The following is a 24,793-nucleotide window of genomic DNA, read 5'->3' as shown; positions in this document are numbered from 1 at the left end:
CTCTCTTTCCCCTCCCTTCCCAGTTTTCCCATTAGTCTTCCTGTCTCCGACTACATCCTATCTTTGTCCCGCCCCCGCCCCTGACATCAGTCTGAAGAAGGGTCTCGACCCGAAACATCACCCATTCCTTCTCTCCCGAGATGCAGCCTGACCTGTTGAGTTACTCCAGCATTTTGTGTCTACCTTCGATCTTTGGATAATGATGCCTGAAATAACTTATCAGATGGGTACAGCAGTTGTGGAAGAGTATTACACAAATAGTGTATACCCTTTCTCATTCTAGTTGTCCTTCCTGAATTTCCTCCATTGATACTAGAACACTGAATAAATTACCCATTTTAAGTGAAGCACAGCATCCTGAAACTTAAATATAGACTTGGCATTTCACTAAAAACACAGCAAATTGCTGTTTTTGCTAAATCTAAGGCTTGAAGAAATGCTGTACCTTCTGCTGGCTTGGCCAATATCCCAATACTAGCAACACACTCAATTAGCACTGGGGAATGGGGTTGCTTTCCGTGAACAAGCATCTGGAAGAAATAGCATAGAACGTTTGACAAAAAAAACATTGTAGAAATTAGTGCGACAGAATCTCTAACCCATTCTATTTAGAGTCATAGAGTGATACAGTGTGGAAACAGACCCTTCAGCCCAACTTGCCCACACCGGCCAACATGTCCCAGCTACACTAGTCCCACCTGCCTGCACTTGGTCCATATCCCTCCAAAACTGTCCTATCCATGTATCTGTCTAACTGTTTCTTAAACGTTGGGATAGTCCCAGCCTCAACTACCTCCTCGGATAGCTTGTTCCACACACCCACCACCCTTTATATGAAAAGGTTACCCCTCAGATTTGTACTACATCTTTTCCCCTTCACCTTAAACCTACGTCCTCTGGCCCTTGATTCACCTACTATTTGGAATGGTTATGAGACAGAAGAAATACTTACCTAACTGGCTTGAAGATGTTTTTCTTAACTTCATTTCAGTATGCTGGTGAATACACGGGTAACTTTGATAGGAGGTGGGAGTAAAAATCTAAACAATTTATAATGGTTACGAGTTAGACTAAAATGAATGCCTATTTTAAAGATCACACCACAGGATTATCTAAAGGAACCAAACCTCAAATACTTCAATACTACCCCATGGGACCACCAGCTTAGGTTTAATGTTGAATGTTATGGCAAAGGCAAATAGTTAATTTTTGGAAGGGATTTGATGAAATGTAAGAAATCACCTCATTTGTCATTTTTAATGTGTGAGGAACACACAGGGGTCAAGGAGAATGTCTAGCATTTGAGATGAAGCCATAAGGATTTGAAAGATCTGATGGTTTTATCAAGGAGAGGTGAAAAGGGAAATGTGATGAATTATACTTTGTAAACAGAAACCTCATGGTGTCTGAGAGAACATTAAACCAGAGAGTTTGTAAGAAATCCTACCCAGACCCATTGATATCAGCCTCTGAGTCTTTTATTTAGAATTGTGGCTAACTGCTGATTTATCTCAAGATTTTTGGAGATAATGACATTGATAACTGTTCAAGTATGATAGTTTTGTTGTTATATTTTGTTTTCACATGTTTGACCTAATGTAATATATTGTAGTTCCATCAAACAATTATCTGTGTTCAGAACATCAGAAACACCCATTAAAAAACACCGAGAATTTCCAAAGTAAACATCTGGGTCTAATTGTTTGGCTTGATGGTTTGGTCATGAAAGAACAATGACTACTAAAGTTAATCTGTTTTTGCCTCTTGCTTTATGGCTGTGGTATTAAACCCAAACTGCTGCTGTGCAGATAAATGTCTGAACATCACTGGTTGGTAAATCAAAAATGTAGAATATAACAACAGAAATGTTGGAAGTGCTTATCAGAACAGGCAGATAGAGAAACAGAGTTAATGTTTCAGAGGGATCTTCGACCTGAAATGTTAGTAAAGTTTTTATTTTCTCAGATGTTGCCTGACCTATTGAGTGTTTCCAGCATCTGTCGTTTTTGGTTTTCATTTAATAGAGAATATATAAGTTGGCTATTATTTGCTTTTATATTTTTCTATCAGGCATGATATGATACAAAAAAATCAACTATTCTTATTGTAAATACTATATAAATCATTTATCAGATCAAGTGCAATAATGATTTCAGCTTTAGGCACGAGATTATTTTTTTGATCGAGTGATCCCTCGTGTATCAAATGGGAAATATAATGACCCATTGTTTCTGCTTGCTTCAGCCCAAACGAACTAATCTCCAAATATCATGACTCCATCCTTGTCCAGTCCCTTCTGACTTACATCCAAGACACGTCACACATCCTTCAACTCTTGAATAACTTTTAAATTCTAGGCCCCCATAGCCTTATCTTCACCATGGACGCCCAGTCCCTTCACACTTCCATCCCACAATAAAAAAGTCTTAAGGCCGTCCCTCCACTTCTTCCTCGAACAAAGACCCTATTCATTTCCCTCTACTAACACTCTCCTCCTCATGGCGAAACTTGTCCTCACCCGTAAAATCATCCCTTTGACTCCTCTCACTTTCTCCAAGTTAAAGGTGTAGCCATGGATACCCGCAAGGGCCCCAACAATACCTGTCTTTTGTCAGTTATGTCGATCAATCCTTGTTCCAGGTGCACACTGGCACCATCCCCCCCACTCTTTCTCCGCTACATCAACAGCTGCATCGGGGATACATCCTGCATCCCTTCCCACCCAAACCAACCCCTCCACCAGATACTTTCCCCGCAACCACGAGATGTAACACCTGTCCATAAACCACCTCTCAGACCACCACCTCAGGTCCCCAGCAGTCCTTCCGGGTGAGACAAAGGTTTATGTTCACCTCCTACAATCTCATCTACTGCAAACTGCATTCCCGATGTGGCATTGTGTACATCGGTGAGACCAAGCATAGACTTGGTGACCATTTCGTCGAATACTTGCGCTCGGTCCTCCAAGGCCTGCTGGATCTCTCTGCTGCTAACCATTATAACCTCATAACCATTACAACCTGGGAATGGGAAAGAACAGACCTTTCTGTCCTGGGCCTCCTCCATTGCCAGAGTGAGGCCACATGCAAATGAGAGGAACAGCACCTCACATTCCGCTTGGGCAGCTTACAATCCCATGAATGATCATTGACATTCATGTAACCACAACGCCCCCCCCCTTTTCCTTGTTCCCCCAAACCTCCCCTTGCCCCCATCCCTCTTCTCCCCTGTGCCCTACCTGGACTTACACCTGTTTTGCTCCTCCCCCTCCCCTTCCACCTGCGTTCCTTCCTCTAGCTTCACAATTCACATCTCTTCAATCTTTTGTCTCACATCTTCTGTCTTTTCATCTCTGGCCTTTGTCCACTATCTCCATATCACCCCCCCCCCCCCCCCCTCCAACACGTCTGCTTTAATGTTTTAACCTTTTGCCTGCCAGGCTTCTCTTCCAGCTTCTGCCTTCCCCACCTCCACAATCAATCTGAAGAAGGGTCCCATCCCGAAATGTCACCTGGCCATGTTCCCCAGAGATGCTGCCTGACCAACCGAGTTACTCCAACCAGCACTTTCTCTCTGTTTTTGAAACTAGCATCTGCATTTCCCTGTATCTCCAATAGAATGAAGTCATCATCTGCTGAGATGCAGAGTAATAGGGATCACTTGACAGCATAATATCGGCACTGCAGAGTGGTGGATCAGTATAGGAGCCCACTGATCTTGTCGATTGAAATGCATGGAATGAAGAAGGAACAAATATGATCTGAAAATAATTAGAGGACAAAAGGATAATTTGAAGGGCTTATTGAGTTGCGAAGGAACTGACAGGTTGGAAAAATAATGAGAACTCAGAAGTGGTACAAACTTGGCAGTTAGAAGTTTGTTGACAGGATTGGTAGTCTCTCAGCTTGAAACTTGCACTTTAATGGATGATTCCCAAAGAAATATTATCACGAGGTTCATTTCCAATGAAGAGAAGGTGATGGATGATGAGATGGAGTCTGGAATAAGAGGGGAATACAAGCGGGGGCTATGGGGAAAAGAGAGTAAGGAAGAGAGGGTTGTGAGGAAAAGGGGATGAGTGGAACCAAGGTAATGGTCTTGTCAAAATCACAGAGCATTTAATAAACCTGACAGAAAAAAACTGGCAATCAGCCACCATGTTGCTATCAAGCATCAGTTTTAATTAAAGTGCAAAATACATGCCAGCACCTTGAAGAAACATGATGGAAATTACAGTGCAATGATTAAAGACAATATTGCTGTTAATACAAAATATGTCTAAATGCTACATGGTATCACACAGCATATTTTTTAAATAAGGGTGATGTGAGAATATTGGAATTTTATTTTTTTTCTCACCTTCAAGAGCATGCCTAAGAGATTTTGTAATATATTTAATGGTAATTCATTACTCGGCTGAGAGAAAAACAAGAAGTCAATTCCTTGTGGCAATTTTAACCTTCTGCACTCATTCCAGGAAACATGCACTTCAATATGTTATCATTCTATGATTATTAATCTTCCGAATTCTTTGTCATTTTAATTGGATGTTTTTAGCTTTTAACTGTCAGAGTATAAATTTTCAAGCCTTCTCCAAAATCTAATCATTAGCACAGCAATGTTTATACATAATTGATTGTATATACAAGTTTCAATGCTCATGACATGGGAATACATTCGTGAAAATAAGAAGGAAATAAATTCTGATATTTTCCATCTTTGCTTAAGTTTTGTTTACATGGAATTGCCGAATAAATTGCCAACAGCTGACAATACACTTCGGGATGGTTGAGTACAAGACCTTTAAGCGAGAGCACGACATGTCTTTATGACTGCCTGAGCAATACAAGGTGCCCTTTTCACGTGTCGTTACACCAAACCCTGTTTCAGAGATGCCTGAAAGGAAATACTCAGAAATCCTCCTCAGTCAATTAGAGTTTTCTTGATATTTTCTTTGACAAAGTGGTTTATCAAGTGGTGATGCCTTCTCCAGCTATGCAATAAATGTACACTTGTGGGGGAATGAATTATGCAATATCTTCAGCATGAGCCTGTCTCAGAGTACAGCAGCAGGATTGTAGGAATTTAACATCGGTTGCAAACTCTTAATTGTGCAAGTGAATCAAAGCAGTCACTCCTGTGCCAATGTCGCCATCTTGTGGTAATATGGAGGTAGTTCCGGCTACTCTGGAAGAATCATTTCAAAAAAGGTCATTCAAGCAGTTGATTGCTGAGTGTTCTGCTGTCTGAATATCTGAGGGCTTTTGAATATCACAGTTGCTTTTGTCTCCACCTCAGAGTTTGTGAAATATTACAGACCCGACTGGAAATTGCAGCACACCTCAGGTTGAAGCTATGAGCCCAATCGTGGCTGAGCTGAAAGATCTATGATAACTACAAAATGCTGGAGTAACTCAGCGGGACAGGCAGCATCTCTAGAAAGAAGGAATGGGTGACGTTTCAAGTCGAGACCCTTCTTCAGACTAGTCACCCATTCCTTCTCTCCAGATATGCTGCCTGTCCCGCTGAGTTACCCCAACATTTTGTGTCTCCCCTCGGTTTAAACCAGGGCGGCACGGTGGCGCAGCAGTAGAGTTGCTGCCTTACAGCGAACGCAGCGCCGGAGACTCAGGTTCGATCCTGACTACGGGCGCCGTCTGTACGGAGTTTGTACGTTCTCCCCGTGACCTGTGTGGGTTTTCTCTGAGATTTTCGGTTTCCTCCCACACTCCAAAGACGTACAGGTATGTAGGTTAATTGGCTGGGTAAATGTAAAAATTGTCCCTAGTGGGTGTTGGTGTGCGAGGATCGCTGGGCGGCGCGGACCCGGTGGGCCGAAGGGCCTGTTTCTGCGCTGTATCTCTAAATCTAAATCTAAAAACCAACATCTGCAGTTCCTTCCTTCGCACTGAAAGACCTATCATTGGTTCTGTTTGCTCAGCTTTGCTTTATTGTAGTGCAGGATGCCGTATGGCACAGCAGCTTTATATAATCTGAGGAAATGTTCCCGTTTGGCACTATATCCAGTATTAAAAACCAAATTGGTACAACTGAGGGGTTATTTCTTGAGACCATAGAAGCTGCCAACCATAAAATAGGAAACAAGTCACAATTTTAAACATGAATTCAGTGAAACATTGATCGTGGAGCTCCCTTTAGAATTCCATGTGACAATAACATTGCAGACAGTTGATAGATACATTATTTTTTTAATAATTGATAACCAAATGCAATGCATTATTTACTGTTCTCTAATTTAAGGAAGATGAAATCATGCCTGCAAAGTTTGAAGAAGAATCACTGATCTGGGTAGCAGCAGAGCAACCGATCAAAGACCATACCTTCCTGAGCCCTAAGGTTTTGGAACTATGTGATGACCTCCCTATTTACTGGCTTCGTCCAACTTACACCAAAGGTAACTGCGATTACAGCTTTGCACTTCTGTTTACCCTATTTCTTCTGATTACAAAGTGGCATAGGATCGGTGTCAGATCTAATAAACTGTTCTTTCTTGTGAAACGTATAAAAAGGTTTTCTCAAAAAAAGTAATAATTAATTCACACCTCAATCAATGTAATTTGGGGCTTTATGCTTTCAACCTAAAAACAGATTCCCATGTCACAGTAAAGATTACAGATTTAGAAGGATGAGAGGAGATCTTATCGAAACGTATAAGATTATTAAGGGGTTGGACACGTTAGAGGCAGGAAACGTGTTCCCAATGTTGGGGGAGTCCAGAACAAGGGGCCACAGTTTAAGAATAAGGGGTAGGCCATTTAGAACTGAGACGAGGAAAAACTTTTTCACTCAGAGAGTTGTGAATCTGTGGAATTCTCTGCCTCAGAAGGCAATGGAGGCCAATTCTCTGAATGCATTCAAGAGAGAGCTGGATAGAGCTCTTAAGGATAGCGGAGTCAGGGGGTATGGGGAGAAGGCAGGAACGGGGTACTGATTGAGAATGATCAGCCATGATCACATTGAATGGCGGTGCTGGCTCGAAGGGCCGAATGGCCTCCTCCTGCACCTATTGTCTATTGTCTATTGGCTCACTCAACCAAAGATTAGATTGAGCGCATTTGTCAGCAAGCCTTACCTTCCTGCAATCAAAATGAATGTGTTAGAATGTCAATGATAAATAAAATTAAAGTAATGGCCAGCGTCCTTCAAATTTCTGATCTAGTTATGGGCAGTTTAACCTGCAACTTCATTAATCTATGCGTGAATGTAAGCAGACAGCATAGCTCAGGATTATTCATGACAATTATTATGAAGTAATTCCTTATACAGTTGGTTGTTACCTAAGGATGAGATGCAGAGTTATTAAATTCCATGTATCTTTAGTCTGTGCCTATGTCAAATGGATCCTTGCACCAATGAGGGAGCCCTTACCAAGCTTATTTTAGTTTGGAGATGCAGCATGGAAACAGGCCCTTCGGCCCACCGAGTCCACGCTGACCATCGATCACTCACTCAGACTAGTCTATTTGATTCCACTTTCACATCCGCTCTCGACATGCTAGGGGGCCATTTACAGAGGCCAATGAACCTACAAACCCACACGTCTTTGAGGTGTGGGATGAAACCAGAGCACCCAGAGGAAACCCACGGGGTCACAGGGAGAAAGTGCAAACTCCACACAGATAGCACCCGAGGTCACGATCGAACCAGGGTCTCTGGTGCTGTGAAGTGGCAGCTCTACCACTATTCTCAGGTCTTCCTGAGAATATATTTGAAACTGTCATTTGTAACTTTGTAAGCGCCCTTTATGGGCCATTATTTGCATACCGTGCCAAGGTCTGCAAGCAAAGAATTTCACTGCGACTTGTCACATGTGACAATAAAGTATTCTATTCTATTCTATTTTTCATTAGTTCCAGAGTGTTGTATTGATTTTTTTTCCCGGGTATTTGCAATAATTACAAACAAACTTTGACGAAGGGTCTATTTTAAAGTGTGTTGCAATCAAAATCACAGCCTACCTCAAGCTTGGCCTTAATTAATTCTTTCCTTGACACAGTCTTCACACAATCACCAATACCTCTGTGTTCCTTGCCCATTTCCACCCATGTTTTTATTCCTTTGGACATTTTCACCACCTTCATTCCTATGCATCCCTTGGGCAAATGGAATTCATCAGAAGGCTGAATCAGAATGTTGAAAGCAATGTGTGACAGTCTTAAACCAAATTAAATTAAATTGTAACTTCTGGTTGACATTTATTGTCAGCATAGGATTTTATTGATGAATAAGAATAAAAATCAATTTTCCAGATGGGCCTTCAGTAATATTTTTTACGATTTTTATCGGTTAAACTGAAAAAAAAATCAAGTTTTATTTATTCTTTGGTATTTTTCTATTTAATAAAGTGACTTGTGTGTGTAAACTTAAATAAGAGCTTAATGGGTTCTTCAATCTTTATCCATAGCTCTTTGAACCAGCAGAAAAAGAAAGTTGTTCCAAAGTACTGAAAATTGATAACATTAATGTTAGCATTTAAAAAAATTTAAATGATTGAAGCTAGATAATTTCCAATGCAATTACTCTTGTCTTCACAGAGGGTCAGAGGAAGAAAAGATCGGTGGATCACGAGAGACCTCAAATACCTGATCCTTACTACTACGAGTTTGACTTTAACCCAGGCCCAGTGGATGAATTTGGCCAGATTCTGGGAGCTCCAGCCGAGGTTGACATTGAAACCACTGAGGTGCAAGCTCAAGATGCAAGCCTAGAACAAGCAGCAAATGACACCATTCCAGAAGGCGAAGGGCATCCATCAACTTTCAATGCAGAAAACCCCTACCATGTACGTATTGAATTGTCACACAAGTATTCAGGATTATTTCTCACAGGTCATCGATAAAACATGGAAACATAGAAACATAGAAAATAGATGCAGGAGGAGGCCATTCGGCCCTTCAAGCCAGCACCGCCATTCATTGTGATTATGGCTGATCGTCCACAATCAATAACCCATGCCTGCCTTCTCCCCATATCCCTTGATTCCACTAGCCCCTAGACCTCTATCTAACTCTCTCTTAAATCCATCCAGTGATTTGGCTTCCACCTGTGGCAGAGAATTCCACAAACTCACAACTCTCTGGATGAAAAAGTTTCTTCTCACCTCAGTTTTAAATGGCCTCCCCTTTATTCTAAGACTATGGCCCCTGGTTCTGGACTCCCCCAACATTGGGAACATTTTTCCTGCATCTAGCTTGTCCAGTCCTTTTATAATTTTATATGTTTCTATAAGATCCCCTCTCATCATTCTAAACTCCAGTGATAACTATTAGAGTTGAGCTGAGCTTGGGCACCTGTGCCAAGAAACTCCAAATACATCAATTCATTCATGATTTGCGCATTGATTGTGTGCATCAGTGGCTAGATCTGTATTTAAATGCCTTTGATATTTTGTCCATGTTTCCCAGGTACCCATTTGTTCTTTGATGGATTCCAGGTGTTTGATGGTGTAACATTAAGGAATGGTGATATGTTTTTCAATGTCAAAATGGACCAAATGCGGGCAGGTGGGACTAGTGTAGCTGGGACATGCGGGCCAGTGTAGACCGAAGGGCCTGTTTCCACACTGTATCAGTCTATGACTCTATGACTTGAAGAGGAAATTTCAGTGAATGGTATTCCTGCACACCTGCTTTCCCCTCTCCTTCTGGGTTGTATAACTTGTGGGGATCAGAGCTCCTGTCAAAGAAGTCTTGATGACCTGCCATTGTGCATCTTGTAGAAGGTCCACTCTGTAGCTATGATGAATCACTTTGGAGGGTGTAACACTTGAAAAGTGCTGGTTGAGTTACCCATCAAGTAGCCTTTGCCATGGGTGATACAAACGGATCTTGAGCAGTTGGAATTGCACTCAACCTGACAAATGGAAGGTATTGGATTGCATTCTGGTTTATGCCCTGAAGCTTTTGGAAATAAGGAGATGCATCATTTTGCAGGTTCTCTAACCTCTGACTTGCTTTGATAGTTGTTGTATTGTTGTGCTTGTTCAGTTGGATAATTTGGTCCATTGCAAAATATTCAAGGTGGGCGATTTGACAGTGGTAAAGGTATTGAATATCATGGAGGTGATTTTTATGTCAGAGTTTTCCATTCATAGGGTTATGCAGCATGGAAACAGGCTCTTCAGCCCAACTCATCCATGCTGACCAGGATTCTTATCTGGGCTAATGACATTTGCCTGCATTTGGCCTATATCCCTTGTAATCGTTTCTTATCTATGTGCCTGGCCAAATGTTTTTAAAATGTTGTAATTCTACCTGCCTCTAACACCTCCTCAGGCAGCTTGTTCCATGTACCCACCAGCCTCTGTGTGAGAAACATGCCCCTCAGATCCTCTTTAAATCTTTTATCTCTCATCTGAAAACTATGCCCTCTCGATTTACCAGCAGAGAGAGGTACAGGAGACTGAAAACCATAACCTCCAGGTTCGAGAACAGCTTCTTTGCAGCAGGAATCAGCTTTGTGACCTTCTGTGAAAGAGTGGCTGCACAATAATAATGATGAATGAGCTGTAATTTAATTCTTTAGCTGTCATCGCAAGGTATCATCAAACATTTACAAATAAGGAAGTGGATACTTTTATTCTGGAAATACATACTCAAACGAAAAAAAGGAATATGACCTCTCTACTGTAAGACATAATGAGCAAGATCCTAAAGGAGGAAATGAAGGAAAACCTTCCCTGACAAACTAAAGCATATCATTAGAAAACTGATGATTTAGTTTATAATTGATTATAAATAAATAAACCGCTAACGATGGGAAATCTTTAAATATTCCCTTGCACTACCTTGTTTCCTGGAAAGTTAGAGTTGACTAAAATCATTGCAGAACTTAAGAGAATATTAGGAGACAAAACCATTGACGCAGAATTGAAGGATGTAGGGATTGAAGGATGTAGGACGTAGGTATTTTTCTCCTACGCTGATCCTTAGAGTTCAGCCTGAACCTGTCCAGGGTGGGGAAAATATAGTCAGTGGCCGCACAGCACCACAGCCCACTTGAAATGTTTATTAAAACAAAGTAAATGCCACAATTAAAACAAGTATAAAGGCAATAAATAATACAACGTAAGAAGATGGCGCAGCGGTAGAGTTGCTGCCTTACAGCGAATGCAGCGCCGGAGACTCAGGTTCGATCCTGACTACGGGCGCTGTCTGTACGGAGTTTGTACATTCTCCCCGTGACCTGCGTGGGTTTTCTCCGAGATCTTCAGTTTCCTCCCACACTCCAAAGACGTACAGGTATGTAGGTTAATTGACCGGGTAAATGTAAAAATTGTCCCTAGGGTGTGTAGGATAGTGTTAATGTGCGGGGATCGCTGGGTGGCGCGGACTCGGTGGGCCGAAGAGCCTGTTTCCGCACTGTATCTCTAAATATTTATATTTTTTAAAGATATTCAAAATTGGTGGCATCGTAAAATGCTACAAACTGCAGTGTACTAATTGGATCTCTGTGTTCTGCACCTTACACAGTTTTAACTCTTAACAGTGTTCTTTGACATGCACCTTTTTGTCCCTGTACAGAGGATAAACCCTGCCGGCAGTTCCCTTGTAAGCCGTTTATTAATTTTAAATATTCCTAATGCGTTAACTCTGAATCATTTTGGATAGGATTTAGTTGCTAAAGTCTATTTCCAGCCCTTGTTTTTTTCCAATCCAAAAATCATACCCATGACAATATGTAACTGACAATTGAATGGTGTGACTTTCTCTTTTGATTCTTGTATTTTCATTGTGAAAATGCTCTGGAACCACAAGAAGTCCAATATTAATGTTTGATGTTCAACCATTAGTGTGACAATGATAATTTAGTTGAGGAAAAAGGTTTTTAGATTTTTTTTTGTTTAGAAATACAGCCAAGAAGCGAGCACTTTGGCGCATTGAGTTCATGCTGATCCATTGATCAACTGTTCACACTACGTCCAGGGCCGTTTTTACAGCATTATGGGCCCCCGGGCAAAGCAGTGTACTGGGGCCCCTACCGTTACTCTCCCCCACCCCCCTTTCCCTACCAGCCCCCCCCCTGTCGTGCCGGCGAAAAGCACTTACCAAAAAGCACTTAGCGATGGACTTAGGGTGCTACATTGTTGCGAAAAGCACTTACAGATCGCTGTGAGAAGCACTTAGTGACCGAAAATGTTGCGAAAAAAGCACTTATTGAACCTACATTTTTAAAGTAGTATTTATTTATTGCAAGTCACTTAACATACACAGATCAGCATGGGGCCCCTATGCTCGTGGGGCCCCGGGCAAGTGCCCATAAGGCCCATGCGTTAAGACGGCCCTGACTACGTCCATGTTATCCCACTTTCTCATCCACTCCCTCCCTACACATTAGGGTCAATTTTTGTTTTTTAATTAACCTGCAAACCCACACGTCTTTGCGATGTGGGAGGAGACCGGAGTACCCTGAGAAAACCCACACGGTCAGAGAGAGAATGTGCAAACTCCATACAGACAGCAGCCAAGCTCAGGATCGAACCTGGGTCTCTGGCGCTGTGAGACAGCAACTCTACCAGCCGCACCACTGTGATTTGAGATTCTCAGCATTCTAAAGGGTTTTTCTGATACTTACACTGTCAAACAACTTTCGGAGACAGGAGTAAACATATGTTAGATTCCATTTTTTAATGTGTTGATATAATCTACAATGACATTCCCACATTGTAAGGGTCCAGAAGACAAATCTGTGCTTGTATAAATAAATGCCCTCAGATCTCCTTTCAGATTACGGCCTGTTTAAAATGTTCAGCATTGACATTAGGTTCCCCACAGGATCCACAGTTGGAATTTTTGCTCAATTTCAGTCAATCTTGGTTCAGCATGAGTTATGCATTCTTTCTCAAGAGTTTTTATTAACTCAAATCAACAACAGAGATATTATAGAACAATTACTTTGAAATCTCAATAAGAAACCTGTCGCGCCACTGTTTATTATCTGCCATTACTTGTTTGGCTTTTATTGTTCAAGAACTGCCTTTTGGTCAATTGAGGAAGAGGATATTTGAAGATCAAGATCTCAGATCTGTCACAAACTCATTGTCAACCCTAGAGCAGTGAGTCCTGCCTGTCTGTATGCTTCTGAGACCTTGTGTACCTGCAGCTGGCAGCATGCATCATTGGGAAAATACCACCAATGCTTTGCCTGTAAAATCCCTCAATTTCACTGGAAGGATAAACAAGGTCAGTGTCCATTCTCAGGCCAACAGCACTGGGACTGATGGCCAGCTGGCTACGTTGGGCTGGCAACATCATTTGCACGCCTAATGCCAGTATCTCGAAGCAGATACTCTGTTCTGACCCTTGCAATGGGTGGAGATTATCAGGTGACAGAGAAATAGACCCAAATAAGCACTGAGTTTCCTTGAAGAAATGCAATATCCCCAATGACTCCTATGGCTCTTGGCACTTAATGGGGAAGCTGCTTTCAGGATAGCATGGAGAACCTTAGAGCCATGTATTGGGACCATCCAGAAAGCCTGTGACAGAACACACCACTGAACAAACTAACCACCCACCCTCTTGTGTTGACCGCCAACTGCCTCAACTGTGGAAGAGCCACCTTAGAATCTGTAAAACCAGATTAGATGCAATTCATCCTCAATCCTGATCGACTGCCAAGAACGGAGAAGACTACTTTCCACAGGAGACATTTGCAAAGTTGGAAAATGCAGTTTTGAATGCATAATTTGAAAATAATAAAGCTCTTTCGCTGCCCATCTCTCAGATCCACAGAGAACAACTTTTCCAAAAGATGCTGGTGAGGGACATACAAAAAAAACAATAATGTTTCTTCAGTCTTGACCCGAAGCATCACCCATTCCTTCTCTCCAGAGATGCTGCCTGTCCCGTTGAGCTACTCCAGCATTTTGTCTCATGTCGATTTAAACCACCACCTGCAGTTCTTTCCTGCACATGTACTTGCTGATATTTGGCTGAACATCTCTCTGCAAGGGGTTTCCCCTGTCCACACCTCAATAACTAAATCTGACTGGTGAATTTTCCTGTTAGGAACCATGTTACAGTGCAGTGAACCAACATGTGGAGTCAACAGGTTTAATCAATGAAACCCAGAAATATTCTGCTGAAAAGGAAAAGATTTACTTTAACATTGTAATACTATCAAATTATACAGATCACTTCTTCAAAATGCTCTGCCAAGATAATTTTCAAACGATATTTCGATTTTTTTTTAGAGATACAGTGCGGAAACAGGCCCTTCGGCCCACCGGGTCCGCGCCGCCCAGCGATCCCCGCACATTAACACTATCCTACACACACTAGGGACAATTTTTACATTTACCCAGGCAATTAACCTACAAACCTGTACGTCTTTGGAGACGTATTATCATATCATATCATATCATATCATATATATACAGCCGGAAACAGGCCTTTTCGGCCCTCCAAGTCCGTGCCGCCCAGTGATCCCCGTACATTAACACTATCCTACACCCACTAGGGACAATTTTTACATTTACCCAGCCAATTAACCTACATACCTGTACGTCTTTGGAGTGTGGGAGGAAACCGAAGATCTCGGAGAAAACCCACGCAGGTCACGGGGAGAACGTACAAACTCCTTACAGTGCAGCACCCGTAGTCAGGATCGAACCTGAGTCTCCGGTGCTGCATTCGCTGTAAAGCAGCAACTGTACCGCTGCGCTACCGTGCCGCCTCTATAATGCTTACAATTATATTTCCAGAAACATTTGAATATCTGTCCAGAATATAAATTTGCATAATATCAGTAAAGTGACAATTCAAATCATACATCATAACATTTTCAAAAGCAATTTCAGCAACCATAAACATCAAAATGCCATTGGGTCTATCAGCCTCTGAAACTACATTATTAAAAAGTAGATTTTGTAATTGGACCAGGCCCCAGTGTTTTAGATGGCAGCACTGAGAATGTTAGTGGCATCTTGAGAGTAAGATTTCAAATAATTATACTCTTTTATCAAAATTGTTAATGTTATGGTGCTCATGTTACTGCGTTAGAAATGTTTTAAATGCAAACAAGTGCCTGGGTGGCACATTAGTGTTAGGTTCACACACAATCCATTCACCTCTGGAATGGGTTCTTGCAATTACTGATCAAGTCCACGGGTTAAATATCTCTTTTAATCTTCTACAAGGGCAAAAATGAGAATGCTGAAGGTTACTTATCTGGAATGGACATTAGTTCATGAAATCATCCTACTCATAATCCACTCAGGAAAGTGTATAGGTGTAAGTCAAGTGGAGTGGGATGCAGAAAGCTCACATTTATGTTATCCTGCAAGCCCAAGTTACAAAAAACATTTTAATATTCATCAATGATCATTCTACGTAAGAAGTTTAAAACACATTTTGGAATTACGCACAAGAATTGTCTTTGTTTTGAAATGTATTAATGGTAATATATATAATTTTATTAATATCTGAGTTATATGACTGAATCATTAGAGTAGTGTTTCAGTGGAATTCTGAATTGCCTTTATTTGTTGATGCAGAGAAAAGGTGCTGTCCAGTGAAAGGTTAGTAATTGTACTTCCCCCCCTTATGCATGAGGATTAGCTTGACAAGTTAGATGTCTCCTGATGGTAATGAGGGACAATGAATATGAAAAGTAATTGGTGCAATATTGTAGTAAACATCTTACATAGGCACGTACACACAAACTTGGGGCCATATTAGATACTTGTTTTTTTTTAACATCTTTCACAGTGTGCTGTGACTATAATTCTAACTTAAAATCCCTATAGACGATGTCTTTGATTGGTGTCTGCCAGGTTGTCATGGCGATGAAAAGAAAATTGACAGAGGAGTGGGATTTGCAGCATATTTTAGATGCACCTCTTTGGGGAGGTTTCTGTTGTGCTAAATGCAATGAAATTGTAAACCTATTTATAAAAAATTAATGATTTCGTTACTCACAGCTCACAACAGAAAACATTCACAGTTAATCAATCAATCATTGGCATTTCTACTTTTCCTGGATATAGATGGCATCTGACCTCATTCTATCCCGCAAATAAAGAAAAGGTAGACCTGAAATTAGCGTTTGAGAGAAAAGGGGACTTAAATATGGAGTTAAAGAAGTTCACACTGTTTTATTCCAATGCTGTCTATCATTCAGATCATAAATGTGCCAAGCACTATAATTGATTCCCTCATAAATAATTGAAGTGACAGTTCCAGCATTAGACAGTGCATATCAAGAGCTGATAAGGATGACAGTGAAACTATTCTTGCTTCGGATAATGTACATTTGGTATAAAAATGACAAATTAAAATTACTGTAATGATAATGCTGAATATTTACATAGATTTAGTATGCATTCCTCATCTCCATTAAAATTTCCAGCGATATTTTATCTGTTATCCAGTTGCCTCAAGATGCTTTTAGTGTTTTGGTCTGTTTATTCATTCATAACTTTCAATATCCAGTTTAGTATTTGTTAATCTTGTCTGAGTTGGTAGTGAGGCTTGAATGCTTTTTAAGCAATAATGTAATGCAATTGATTGGTATTTATTTTCTGGGAGGAAAGCTAATATACAATTCTGTGTACGCTTAACTGGTGACATTTAAATATAAAGATCATATTATGAAACAAAATTGGTGCACTATTTACTACATTTAAATCATTTTGCTTCTCTTGATTTAATTTGATTGAAGTCAACCATGAAGGAATCTTGATCATTTCTGTCAATGTGAGATTTTGTTTCTTGGATTGTTCTTCTCAGAAGTATTTGTACATACAGTGATCATGAAAGGCAGCTGATGCCAAGAATCTTTTGGATACTCACTTCTTTGATCCAGACATTGTTGTCAAGGCTAGCATTAATTGCCCATTCCTGATTACTTTCATAAATTAGCCATGGATATTCCTCTTAAATTCTGCAGTCTATATTATTGGAATGGTTTGATACAAATGAATAACTTGTTGGGCCATTCAAAAGGCAACTAAGGGCCTGCCATTTAAGTATGAGAATGGGACCCACAAAGCCAGATTTTTATAACAATCCAACAGCTGTATGGCCAATATATTTCCAGATTTTTAAAACGGAAAACAAATTTTCAATATGACATAGAATTTTCAAGGGAATGGCAGATGGTATTTGATTCAGGCAAGTGCAACACAATGTATTTCAGTACATTAAGCTAGGGCAGGACATACGCAGTGAATGCAGGGCATTATGGAGTTGAACAGAGAGACCAAGGAATGCAAGTACATTGTTCTCTGTAAGTGGCAATACAGGTATACACAGTGGCAAATAAGGTATGTGGCATCATCAGCTAAGACATTGAGTACAAGAGTTGGGATATTGTGTTCCCATTGTACAAAATGCTAGTCAAGCCACATTTGTGTACACATATTTGTATACACATATTGTGTGTATAAATTTTTGCCACACTACTGAAAAGATGTAAATGAGCTAGGGAGGATGCAGAACAGATTCACAAGGATGCCGCCTGAATAGGTGAGCTTGAGTTGTGGGAAGGTGAAATTGTAGAGATATATAAAATTATGAGCAGCATTCATAGCCAGAGAGAGGTAGCCTGGAAATGCAGAAACAAGGAACTGCAGATGCTGGTACACAGAAAAATACACAAAATGCTGGAGTAATTCAGCTGGTCAGGCAGCATCTGTGAAATACATGAATGGTGACATTTCGGGTCGCGACCCTTCTTCAGACTGAGGAAACACATGTGTCTGTGGTAGCAAGTCGGGGTCAGAACATGGTCCAAGAGCAAGAGAACAGCAGGAGTCTGAAGAAGGATCCCGAGATGAAAAATCATCTATCCATGTGCGTCGAAGATGCTGCCTAACCCGCTAAGTTACTCCAGGACATTGTGTCTTTATTTAGAGATAGTCAGAGTCTATTTCCGATGGTAGGCATATCCAAAGCAAGAGAGCATAGATTTAAGGTGATAGGGTGTAGATTTAAAGCGGGTGTGAGGTATAAATCTTTCACACCAAGAGTAGTTGGTATCTGGAATGAGCTGCCAGAGGAGATGGAGGATGCAAGAACTGCAACAATATTTAAGAGGCATCTTAAGACAGATATTTCAATAGGCAGGGATTAGTGGGATGTGGAATTAATACAGGCTCACGGGAGTAGTAACCAGAGACATGATAGTCCAGACAGATTTGGTGGGCCAAAGGGCTGGTTTTAATGCTGTGCAACTCTATCACTCTGTGGTACATTAATGTCTTTAAACCAGTGCACGCCAAACTCTGAACCAATGGTGCCCTCTTTGACACAGTGCAGCTTTGCCCATGAATGCTATGCTCACTGCCATCCAAATAGCAAGGGCATTCTTAATGTTGCCAGAAGGTCGCCTGTCATATTGGCCATTTAATGAAGAATAAATATTCAATATTTCTGAACGTATAGCTTTCTGTTTAAAAAAAATGTGGCTCTGAAAAATAGTTTAATCGGAGGTGATATCAAATCTCTGCAGCATGAATTACCTCCCAGGTAGTTTATATATTTCTTGCTAGAATTTTAATTATGAACACACATTGATCAAAATGTCAACATTATAACACAGGGCATTCACTCAATCATACTCGTTCTTCAAAAGAACAACCCTATTTGTTTCTTTTTTTGCTTTTTCACCAAAGCCCAGTAATGTTGTTTTTCTATTCATGCATACATCAAATTCCCTTTAGAAGATAATAATCATTGCAGATCATAATAATGTAAAGAATAAAGAAACCCCTCATCTCCCCTCTGTTTCTTTTGCCAATTATCTTAAATTTGTATTGTTTGATTACTGACCCACCAGCTCATGGAAACCATTTCTCCCTCTCTACTCAATCAAAACACTTCATAATTTTAAAAGGTATAATTTTATTCCCATTTAGTGCAATCAGATTCTAAAGAAATTAATTTTGTGTGTCAGTATATTTATGACATCAGTGTATATGCCCTTCAACTTTGTGAAACTTGACATTTTGTGTCCTTGTTATGAAAAGTTAATAAGATGCATGTTAGCACACTGATGCAGTGATTGATTCAAATGTTCTTCGGAATGAACTGCAATCTTAATCTCAGGAGACACGGGTTATAAAGTGTCGTTAGAGATTATGGTTTTCATAACCTTTTCTATAAAATCTTCTCATCCCAATGAAGGCAGGTGGTGCACTTAACACTATAAAATGTTGCGTGCTGAAATTAGTAGAATTGAAATTGCAGGTGCCCTGCAGTGCTGGGAAAGCAACAAAGAATATATTATCTACAGCACACAAGCCACAAACATAAATGCAAAAGATTACTCCCCACCACCCAACCCCCAGGAGAACTCTCATTTGCCCCACTGTTTAATAAGTAGTTATATAAAAGTAGCTCAGGACATTGTAAATTATGACAGACAATCAAAATGGCTTTTCATCCATTTAGGTGCATTTATAATGGAAGAGCAGAATTTATTCTTGGGATTCCTAATGTATAGAAATGACAGAATATTTAAGTGACAAAGAGCTTAGTTTGGCACCTACGTGGTGAGCACTGGTATAACACCCTCAGAGATCTCTGCATAATGGGGGATGAATCTCAGTCTCCCATTCATTGATGGAAAATCGTGATGATATAAGTAGAAATCACCTGACCAAAGAACCCCGAATGTTGCAGGTCAAGAAAGAAATCTCCTGCAAAACACACTTCCTGGTATTTCAGGAACCGACACACTATAATATAATATTTAAAATTAACAATGAGAGTTGTACTGCACAGGAACAGGTCTTTCAGCCCACCAAATCAATACTGGCTGTTGCACCCAAATATATTAATCCCATTTACCTGCTTTAAATGGGTTTAGTGTGGATAGCTTTCTTTGAGTTGGTGAGTTGTCCAAATGCTTCTTAAATGTTGTGAGAGTATCTCACTCCACTCCTCTTCAGGCAGTGAAGTAAAGATTATTCCAATCACCACATTGTTCCAATTCCCATATTAGATCGGGGAGTATTCGACCCCTTAGTTCATTTTACATAGGTTGTTAATGACTCACTTTTTCCCCACTGCTATGGAATCAACATTTAGACAAAATGGAGTGATGAATGGTACAGAGAAACCTCATGAAATGAAGGAATTCAATGGTTTCAGCAAATAATGATGCAAAGTCCTGGAGTAACTCAGTGAGTCAACACCATCCCATGTTCTCCAGAGATGCTGCCTGACCCGCTGAGTTACTCTAGCACTTTATGTCTTTTTTTGCAAACCAGCATACAGTTCCTTGTTTCTACGTTTCAGTGTATAACTTGTTAATTTTTCAATCTCACCCTGGTGCTCTGGAAGGTCCAAAACAACATTCAGGTGGAGGCAAGAAGCAGTGGGAAGCAGAGCAGGTGGAGGTGGAGGTGGTAAATGTGGAAATCGGAAGAGTGGGCTTAGTGGTGAGAAATGAGAATGAATAGATTTAACTTTTGGGCTACTCAATCCATTGACCAGTTCAGCGTAGCATTGGTGGAGGTCTCGAAGCCAGTTAGCTGAATCTTCTTACACTGGGAGGGGATAGGGGGACAAAGTAAGGCACAGGTAAAAATGTGCCGCTGAGTGTACACGGACTACAGAAGAAATTCTGTGACACTGGATGCCCTAGTCCACATTGATAATGTTTATGTCAAAATGGATAATAAAACAATTATAAATAGTATTTTCCTTTTGCTTAGTAGTCTATTAATTTGTGGTACATGAGCTATCACACCAGTAACTGATTGTTTATATTTATTAATAAAGGAAGATGTAATTCATAACAAAATCAGTTTTTGACATTGATACAGATCCAAAATCAATTGTCATTTTTCCTTGTTTTGAAATAGTGGGTGCTTTTACCGTGAACTTAATTATTTGGAAAGGAATGATTGTCTGAAGAAGGGTCTCGACCCGAAACGTCACCCATTCCTTCTCTCCCGAGATGCTGCCTGACCTGCTGAGTTACTCCTGCATTTTGTGAATAAATACCTTCGATTTGTACCAGCATCTGCAGTTATTTTCTTATACTATATATATATATATATATATATATATATTCAAAGAAATGGAAGTGACTTCAAACTCTTGCAACATTGAAATTTCTCTTTTGTCTTTCTAGAGAATCTTAGAAGGTGAGGGAGGCGCCATGAACTTTGACCCGATGCTGGATCACCTAGGAATCTGTTGTGCAGAGTGCAGACGCAGTTATTCCCATTGCCAGCGTATATGTGAACCCCTGCGTGGGTATATGCCATGGCCTTATAATTACCAAGGGTGTCGTGTCACTTGCAGACTGATTATGCCATGTTCCTGGTGGGTAGGACGTATTCTTGGTTATTTGTAAGCTACTAGCAAGTCACACGTTTCAAATATAATGCAGCCCCGAGAAAATTGACTATTGGCCATAACTATATAAACAGTCATTGTTAGAAAGAATGATCAGATTGTCGTACAAAGTGCCTTTATAACCTTGAATATTAAAGCACCTCAGTCTATGCCAATCTTTTTTCTGCAGATGTAATATAACAAAAAGGATGAGCTTGTTTATTTAGAAATTTGTGCAGAGCTTCGTAAATGTGCAATAAAGCATACAGTAACATGTATGTGTGCTTAGATCTTTATTTGTACAGATAATATAACCAATTGGTGGTGTGTATGTAACTCTGGAATGAAAGGTCTCGATTAATACAATAGTACTGGATGGCAAGGACTGTAAAATGTCTTTTATTAAGCTTCTTGAATTTAAATTTTCCATTTATTCAAGAATGTTGTGCATGTGTGTGCTGTTCTTCAGTTAAAATATCCTATCCGTGTGTGGCGCCGGTATTTTTTAAAAAATCAACAGAGTTTCATAGGTTTTCTGGTGAATAAAATAAATTAAAATGTAAGAATATGACCTATTGGTTGTTAGTAACAAAAAAGTTTGCACTTTACATTTTAAATCTGTAACATTGATGGCACAAGGGTTTGATAATCCCATCACATGCTAAACACTCAATAATCTGGTTTATTAAAAAAACTTTTGTAAAGGTAGGAGGAAATATTGGAGGCAGTGGAAACATGAAATGCTCCTTTGCATTCATTCTGAGCTGAATTGGTCGAAGGTAGACAGGAGATAGATTGTTTTTTTTAATTAAAAAAAACTTTATTCGAGAAATAAATATATACAAAGCATGTCCCTTCCAAAACTCCATCCAACATTCTCCAAGGTTATATATACATTCAATACATACATTCAATACACCAATTACATAAAATTACCCCACACCATTGCCACTGGCATGGAATCCCTTCCCTTATTTTGAGGGGTGTCTCCACCACCCCCTGCCCCCCATGTCCAGCAGCGGAAGGACCCTAGACTGTGGTCCTCCCCCACAGGGCCTTGGCGTTGGCTGCACCAAGCTTCAGTGCGTCCCTCAGCACGTACTCCTGCAGTCTGCAGCGGGCCAGTCGGCAACATTCCCCAACGGACAGCTCGCTCCGCTGGGAGGTCAACAAAGCTTGGGCAGACCAAAGAGCGTCTTTCACCGAGTTGATGACCTTCCAGCAGCACTCGATGTCAGTCTCTGAATGCGTCCCTGGGAACAGTCCGTAAATCACAGAGTCCTCTGTGACGGAGCTGCTCGGAATAAATCGTGACAGGGACCCCTGCAAACATCGCCAGACTCTCTTTGCAAATCCACACTCTGTGAAGAGGTGGGCAACCGTCTCCTCTCCATAGCAGCCGTCCCGAGGGCAGCGTGCGCTGGTAATGAGGTTCCGGCGGCGCAGGAAGGATCTGACTGGGAGGGCTCCCCTCACCGCCAGCCAAGCCAGGTCTTGGTGCTTGTTGGTGAGTTCTAGTGATGAGGCATTTCGCCAGACAAGCTGGGCAGTCTGCTCTGGGAACCACGCCACAGGATCCATGGAGTCATTCCCCTGCAGTGCCTGCAGGACATTCTGTGCTGACCACTGCCCGATGGACTTGTGGTCAAAGGTGTTGGTCCAGAAGAACCTTTCCACGAACGACAGATGGTGCGGCAGTGTCCAGCTGACTGGTACATTACGTGGCATCTGCGCCAGGCCCATCCTTCGCAACACCGGAGACAGATAGAACCTCAGCAGGTAGTTACACTTGGTGCCCACGTGCCTTGGCTCTACACTCCGCCTAATACAGCCACACACAAAGGTGGCCATCAGGATGAGGGCGACGTTGGGCACGCTTTTACCCCCGTTGTCTGCCGACTTGTGCATTGTGGCCCGTCGCACCCATCCATCCTCGACCCCTAGATGAAGCAGAAGATGGCCCGGTTGATCCCTGTGGTGTAGGAGGGAGGGACAGGCCACACTTGCGCCAAGTACAGCAGCCCCGAGAGCACCTCACGCCTGATGAACAGATTTTTCCCCGTAATGGAGAGGGAGCGCTGCTTCCACAGCTCCAGTTTCTTCCCCACCCTGGCTACACACTCCGGCCAATTCTTGTCACAATGCAAGCCCCGCCGCACCAGTTCCCCAGTACCTTCAAGAAGTCCGGCTTGGGGACAGAGGATCGGTCGGGCCAGTTGTCAAAGAGCATGGCCTCGCTCTTCTATTGACTCCATTTATACCTCACGCTGTCTCGGCAAGGCCTTATCGCATCCTGGCCACTCCCTCTTCTCCCCTCTCCCATCAGGTAAAAGGTGTTGAAGTGTGAAAACGCACAACTCCAGATTCAGGGACAGTTTCTTCCCAGCTGTTATCAGGCAACTGAATCATCCTATCACAACCAGAGAGCAGTGCTGAACTGCTATCTACCTCATTGGAGACCCTCAGACTTTCTTTGATTGGACTTTGCTGGCTTTACTTTGCACTAAATGTTATTCCCTTCTCATGTATCTATACACTGTAATGGCTCGATTGTAATCATGTATTGTCTTTCTGCTGACTGGTGAGCACGCAACAAAAGCTTTTCACTGTCCCTGTACACGTGAACATAAACTCAACTAAACTAAACTACATTTCAAGCTTGTCCAGGTTGGGAACTGAAGTACTGGAGCTGTACCATCAAAATAGTCCAAAGTATTAAACAAATATGCGAATACAAATGAAGTCGTATGGTGGATGATATTATCCATCATTCCAGATGCATTAAAATAACAAGATAGGAGTTAAATTAGTTTGGTTTAGTTTCGTGATATATAGAGCTGAAATATGCCCTTTGGCAGGCAGAGTCCGCACCGACCAACGATTCCTCACATTAACACTATCCTACACACACTAGGGACAATTTGACACTTACACCAAGCCAATTAACCTACAAACCTGTACGTACGTGGAGTGTGGGAGGAAACAAAAGAACTCGGAGAAAAACCACGCGGTCACAGGAACAAACTCTACCGACAGCACCCATAGTCAGGATCGAACCCGGATCTCTGCCGCTGCAAGCACTGTAAGGCAAAAACTCTACCACTGCACCACCCTGCCGCCCCTGGCCTTACCTTGCATTACCTTTAGTTACCTAAATTAGGAACTCGTCTACTGGTCTGGAAGGTTATATTGAACAGGCCATTCAATCAGGTGACCTGAAAGGAAAACCATTAACAAGCAATGGATGAAAAGTGCCAGAAATGGGCATCAACAGAAGTATGTTGTGATCATATGCAGAAACCCAGGTGATGTTCTGTCTCACTGAACTCACAGGATTTGAAAAGAGGATGTTTCATGGTTAAACATAAAGTGTCTTTGTATTATGGAATTAACAACTTAATCTCCATGCATGCGTATTTAGACAGCTTGCAGCAATGCTTTTGACAACAAATCCAAAGTTTAACAAGCACAAATAAGTGATG

General features: G+C 41.2%; 1 protein-coding gene across 1 annotated transcript in view; it reads left to right on the top strand.

Annotated features, from left to right (window-relative positions):
- cnmd (chondromodulin) overlaps positions 1-21,843 on the top strand; it is a 47,563-nt gene extending 25,720 nt beyond the window's left edge. The window contains exons 5-7 of the mRNA XM_078403146.1: positions 6,262-6,415; positions 8,556-8,803; positions 21,106-21,843. Coding sequence (XP_078259272.1) covers positions 6,262-6,415; positions 8,556-8,803; positions 21,106-21,330 — 627 coding nt within the window. The 3' untranslated portion in view covers positions 21,331-21,843. The remainder of the gene's footprint in view (positions 1-6,261; positions 6,416-8,555; positions 8,804-21,105) is intronic.
- Positions 21,844-24,793: the final 2,950 nt, after the last annotated feature.

The sequence above is a fragment of the Rhinoraja longicauda genome, chromosome 7 (assembly GCF_053455715.1).
Source record: "Rhinoraja longicauda isolate Sanriku21f chromosome 7, sRhiLon1.1, whole genome shotgun sequence".
NCBI lineage: Eukaryota > Metazoa > Chordata > Chondrichthyes > Rajiformes > Arhynchobatidae > Rhinoraja > Rhinoraja longicauda.
The sequence above is the reverse complement of the archived record's forward strand: the minus strand, read 5'-3'. Positions and strand labels throughout refer to the sequence as shown.